This window comes from Schistocerca piceifrons, chromosome 1 (genome assembly GCF_021461385.2).
Source record: "Schistocerca piceifrons isolate TAMUIC-IGC-003096 chromosome 1, iqSchPice1.1, whole genome shotgun sequence".
Classification (NCBI taxonomy): Eukaryota; Metazoa; Arthropoda; class Insecta; order Orthoptera; family Acrididae; genus Schistocerca; species Schistocerca piceifrons.
The window spans coordinates 1,032,239,512-1,032,245,511 of NC_060138.1; the positions used below are offsets into that span (position 1 = coordinate 1,032,239,512).

A 6,000-nucleotide genomic window follows, 5' to 3' on the forward strand; every position below is an offset into this window, starting at 1 on the left:
AAATTCACTTCATTTTACAGAGCATTTTAATTATTCTTTGAGTTTAAATAAGAAGTAATATTAAATAGCCAAGTGATTTATTTTCAAAATACAGTAAATTTTGTTGTGTATGTTTTTATTTATTTATTTTTTTTGTGCAACATTATCATTACAGCAGTCCTCTAGAATAATTCTCATAAATGGAGGATTACTTTCCAAACACGTTCGACAGCATGGTGTTTTTAGAACTTCAGTATCAGCCCTTCTGGACATTCTACAACAATTATGGTCCAAGGAACATGATATAAATAAAGAGAAGACAAATAAATACTGCACGAGGATTTAAGAAGGAAAGACAGTAAGGAATTAAGAACACAGACACTCATACATGGCCACATATCTGAAGAGAATGCAGCAATAGATCATTGCCCAACTGAATGAGAGTAGAATTTATTGCAGCTAGTGGAAGGAGTTCTTTGTAATATTTGCTAGAGATTCATGGTTAAAGAAACTTGATCAGAGAAAGAGCAAGAGAGATTAGGCAACTCTGGCTATTTACCACAGTTAACATAATGATTACAAAGCAAAATTGCTAAATTTCATTAAAGAACTTTTTGTGCCTGAACTTAATGATTTTCATTATCCACCCAATTTGAGATCCCTAGCATTCCAACCTCAGTAAGGAAAGCTGTATGTGAATCTCAAACAGAATCAGATGGGCTTACTAAACTACAGGAGGAGGAGCAACAGTTGCCAAATGTAGAAGAGTGCTGTTTGTGTTTGACAACTTATTTTCTTTCTGTGCTCTTAGGATACTGACTGCAAAAATATTTATTTGTAGTGACAGATCATTCAGCATAATAACAGACCTAACTCTCAACAGCATTGTGTATTTTTAAATAAGAGCAAACAATTTGTCAAGTATAAGAATTGTCATAATTTCATGAAATTGTAGACAAATTCTGTGAAGGAAACTATGTGAACAGCTGAATACATGATGCTATCAGAAAGATGCTAAAATTTGAATGTTGTAAGCAAATAGTTATCTGAACACTGAAACATCACTAAGTGCCATCCACACACTCTGCCTTTGTCTTTACAGAACGTATTTACTCTGTCGTGCTTCAATGTTTTTGTGACTCTGAAATGGCTGCCTCAGAAAACAGCATGTATCTATAAAGCTTTAATGAAAAACTGCTACTGAAGTGCCTGCTTTTGGTATGATTGAGGCCAGAAACAAATGTATGATAGGCACAGTGTTTCAAAATAGCCAAAGATCAGATGGTGGTGGTGGTGGTTGTTGTTGTTGTTGTTGTTGTTGTTATGGTCATATCAGTTCAAGGTAGCCATTGCCTGCCATCAGACCATAAAATGTCATGAAAGTGAAAGACTTGATTCTGTGAAATAGTATAACCAATAAAAGTCCTTTACAAGACCCTCTAATAAGTTTAGTTGAGTAGAAGCAGAGCATGTGAAGTGTATGTGATAATTTGGTTGTAAAAAAATGATGCCACATTTTGTGTTACAATTGGTTACATTTGTAAAAACAAAAGCACTGATTGTTGATGTACTGTAGAACATGAGTGACTCTGTGAATGACTATGCTTTCTGTTGCATGTAAAATCCAAACAAGTCACTGATTTACTATGTCGAGATTTTTTTTTTTCGTTTTGAAATTAATGTTCTGTACATATAGACAGACATTTTCAGACGGCTACCTCAACACTTAGCAGAAGCACAATCCAGGATTCAAATATTGCTTTTAATATTTCCCAGAATCACAGTCACTTCCTTAGCAGCAGCTGGACATTTTCTTTTATTTTGTCATTTTTAATGAAATTGCAATGTATATTTACTAGTATGGAAATATTGCTTGGTCTAATGTATTCAGAAATTGTGGACAGATGATCTGATAAGCAAAACAGTTACATAACATTTAACACACAATATTACAACTCAGTTCAGGAAGCAAGGTAAAGTGGTCTTCTCACATGTTGGGCAGAAGGAGGGTACTAAACTTATTTAGTGTATAAAAATGCTGTGCAGAAGAATTAAATTAGTATCTTTGGTCATTAGGTGCAAACATATTCCTGACTGGTGGTGGCAACCATCTCAAGTTGGGTGACTTTGGTTCAGCAGTCAAGATTAAAGCCCATACAACAATGCCAGGAGAACTTCAAGGATTTGTGGGGACTCAGGGTTGGTATATTTAATTCCAATATCAAGAAGAGTATTTGAATAACGTTTAACTGGAATACTGGGACTGTTTGTCTTAAGAAGTTATTTTTTGCTTGCAAGAGATTTCACTGTTTGTAAACACTGTATGGGTATTTGTCTGCTTCCAGCGTACATGGCCCCTGAAGTTTTCACGAAGACTGATACAGGAGGCCATGGCAGGGCAGCTGATATATGGTCTCTTGGATGTGTTGTTGTTGAAATGGCTTCTGGAAAAGTAAGTACAGCTATTATTTCAGTTTGTGGACGCTTTACTTAAAAAGATATTGATTATTGTGCATAAAGTGTCATTTTTGTAAGTTTTTGAGTAATGTTAGCATCTTGGTAAGTGAACAGTAAACTTTATATACATAAAAAGTTATTATTTTTACAGTCATTACTTGATAAAAGCATTTGAGTTTTTTTTTTTTTTTTTTTTTTTTTTTTTTTTTTTTTTTCCCCTGCAGAGACCTTGGCCAGAGTACGACTCCAACTACCAAATCATGTACAAAGTTGGCATGGGTGAAACTCCAAGTGCTCCTCCCACTCTGTCTGAAGAGGGTCACAAATTTGTGGACCATTGTTTACAACATGATCCACGGAGGCGTGCAACAGCCAAAGAGCTCCTTTATCACACATTTGTCAGAGTAAGTTATTTAATATATTACAGTGGTAATCACCCACATAAAATGTGGAGAGAGAGAGAGAGAGAGAGAGAGAGAGAGAGAGAGAGAGAGAGAGTGTGTGTGTGTGTGTGTGTGTGTGTGTGTGTGTGTGTGTGTGTGTGTGTTGGTGCGGGGTGGGGGTGGCAGGTACATACAGTCATAATTGAGAGGGGAATTTTAATTGTATGTTGTTTCCACTTGTTGTAAAGACTTCTGTGTTTGTGTTAATTTGCAGGTGGACCTAGATGAAGAGTATCTGTCCTCAACATTACCATCTATGTTTGAAGATTACCTAAAAATCAACCCAAGGATTCTTTAAAAAGAATGAACTGCAACATTTCGTCACGGAACAATGAATACTGTTCTGCTGACACACAAAATTAATATATTTCTGTACCTGTTGATTGTTTCATAGAGTGATCAAGTTGAAGATGCCAGAAAGACAGTAATTTTTACTGGGCTTGTAGAGGTGGTATTGTGGAGTTCCTTTTTATGGTAGTGAACTGTCTTCAGAAACATGCTGTGACATGTTTAATATTGCTTTTGTGTACTACATTGTTGTCAGTTGAACATGTGTATATAGTCATAATGTTATTTTGTGATAAAATATGTCCTATGTATTTGGAGTACATGTTTATGTGTATTTATATTTGCCAGACAGTCTTGTATGTTTTAAGAAATAAAATTTGATGTTTGGAAGTTTGTGGTTTCCTTAAGATTAAAGAATGTATGTAGATGAACATGAGTGAGAACCATTTTAATGATTTTGTTTCACATTTGTTTGTGCTTATTGTTGGTTTACTAGTGTCCAAAAAGGAGAAAACTTTAGTGCACACAGTAACAATTACAGACATTGTTAAATGTGAAATGAGCTGCTTTTTAAATATGAGAGCTAAAGGTTCATTTTACATCATACAGCAAATGTATTTTCTGTGTAACATTATGATATTTATGTAACCGGGAAAATCTACTGATTTTCACAAATTTGTACCTTAACTGTGGTACATTGTGGGCACTTGATTGGTTATTGACGCCATTTTTGTGTGGCGCTCCTTCCTTTCAGCTTGGCTTCAGTTAATTGAGAAGAGATTTAAAGGGACCCCATATAAGGGTCAGGCATGCACTGTACACAGGAATTGGCTATATGAATAGAAGAGAAAGTTCTGGTGAACACTGTGGGTTTTTAGACTAGAGAAATATGAGTGGGCCTGCAGAGATCTTAAAGGGGCAAAGTCCCAGAACTGAGTCTCACGTATTAACATTGTTTAAGTTGTAAGTTGACTGAAACCAGAAATAAATCCTGAATGAAATGCATATTGGACATACAATGTAGCCACCTGTGTGTGTGTGTGTGTGTGTGTGTGTGTGTGTGTGTGTGTGTGTGTGTGTGGGAGGGGGGGAGCAGGTGTATATTGTAGCTTAGAAAAGGATTTGTCCTAACAAAGTTCTGTCTTTTTTTTATGTCCTTGTGCATGTCTAAAAATGTAGAGGGTGGTCTAAAGTTAAAGTTCAGCAAACACCCTCATAAAATCCAAATGGATTAGCAAACATTAAAACAATGTCCCTGCACATGAGAAAGAGGAGTGAGAAAAACTTACACACTATGTCACCAACATGGCGACCATCTTGAAAGCTGCCATCTTGCATCCAATATGTAAATTTCCAATGGGAAGGTGGTCATGTGACATATCGGACACAGAATTTCACCAGAAAAATGATGAAATTGTTTGTTTGAACATAGTTTTATTCATTCTTGAGTTATAACCAGTTATGTGTTGCAGCAGTGGTAGAGTTCAGCATAATGAGTGTTACCTACCAAATAAGCATCAACTGGAGTTCTAAATGGTGCAAAGTGCAATTCCCATGCCTGACATGTTACATGTGGTAACATTAACATGTTAGGTAGCATTTATTCATGCTCACATTTTAACTGTTGCTTCCTCATTTACAGGTTGCAAAAATGTCATCAACACATGAACAAATCATCATCATCTTGATGTCAGGAGAGTGAAGCACATGGGAGCAATGATTCCTAACAGTTGCTGCTGAGTAGTCACTCTTCCGGACAGCATCCCATACAAGCAAACCAGTTGCGACTTTGCCTGGTAATGCTTGTACCTTAGGTAGTTAGGCTGTGCACGGTACTGTTTAAAAATAATAGCTCGATGTAGTCATAGGGTTGAGCTGAGCATGTCTGCTTTCATACCCTGCATCCAGTTCAATGCAAATAACAACATTTAGCTGTGATCCTGCAGTCATAGTCGATGCATTGGCTAGAACTACAAGGTAATAAAAATACAGAAATACAAAATAAAAGTTCTATTCTAATGTCTGTAATTGATGTAGACAACAAAGAATTATATTGAATAATGTTTATTCAAGAAAGGACATCATGAATAAACAGGAAGTGGTCTTATGATATTCATTTAAAATACAGACAAAAAATACCCTTACCAAATGCAGTAATGTTATCACTGAAAGTGTTATGAGAATGATAGCAAAATCTCCAGACTAAATTCTAATCAAACATATACATGAAAACTAAGTCCATTTTGTGATCGCAATACACGAAATATGCATCAGCTCAATACAGTTAAGAGTTCAGTATAATTATTCACACATCAACACACACAGTATGAAGAATAGTCATCCATACGCTGCCTGTTGTCAGCTGTGTAGCACAATTGAAAAAGTCAGAGTGCTACTCTGTAGCACATTCAGACCTCTCGAAATATGAAGTCCCTTCAAAAGTTAAGAGTATTGCAGCGGCCGTTCACCACCCAGTATCAGTCACCTATACAACTGAATCATGCAAGTTACCATAGGCAGGTCTGCTTACTTCCAGCACTCAACTTAAAGTGACCAGAATCGCTCCCCTGAGCTTTCACTGCAAAAGTCCCAGTCTTCATTTGACTCCCGTAATGTTCCGCTACCGTCAGCTTTCCCAGAGGCTGAAGACCATCCCCACCAAAAATACATCATTCTTACATGCTGTAGACATCAATTGACTCAACTTTGACCATTTCCCAGACTAAACTAATACATTACAACAAAATTTAAATAAAGAAATAATATAAATGTTTGATCACACTCGGGCCATTCACAATAATTACAAATAAAAAAGTGTGTTCATAATTAAATA

At 36.1% G+C, this 6,000-nt stretch overlaps 1 protein-coding gene across 2 annotated transcripts in view; it reads left to right on the forward strand.

Moving 5' to 3' along the window:
• Positions 1-3,557, forward strand: part of LOC124724436 (mitogen-activated protein kinase kinase kinase 4) — a 209,989-nt gene extending 206,432 nt beyond the window's left edge. For both annotated transcript variants that reach the window (XM_047248448.1, XM_047248449.1), the window contains exons 21-24: positions 2,056-2,178; positions 2,325-2,431; positions 2,661-2,840; positions 3,094-3,557. In XM_047248448.1, coding sequence (XP_047104404.1) covers positions 2,056-2,178; positions 2,325-2,431; positions 2,661-2,840; positions 3,094-3,177 — 494 coding nt within the window. In that variant the 3' untranslated portion in view covers positions 3,178-3,557. The remainder of the gene's footprint in view (positions 1-2,055; positions 2,179-2,324; positions 2,432-2,660; positions 2,841-3,093) is intronic.
• The last annotated feature ends 2,443 nt before the right edge of the window (positions 3,558-6,000 follow it).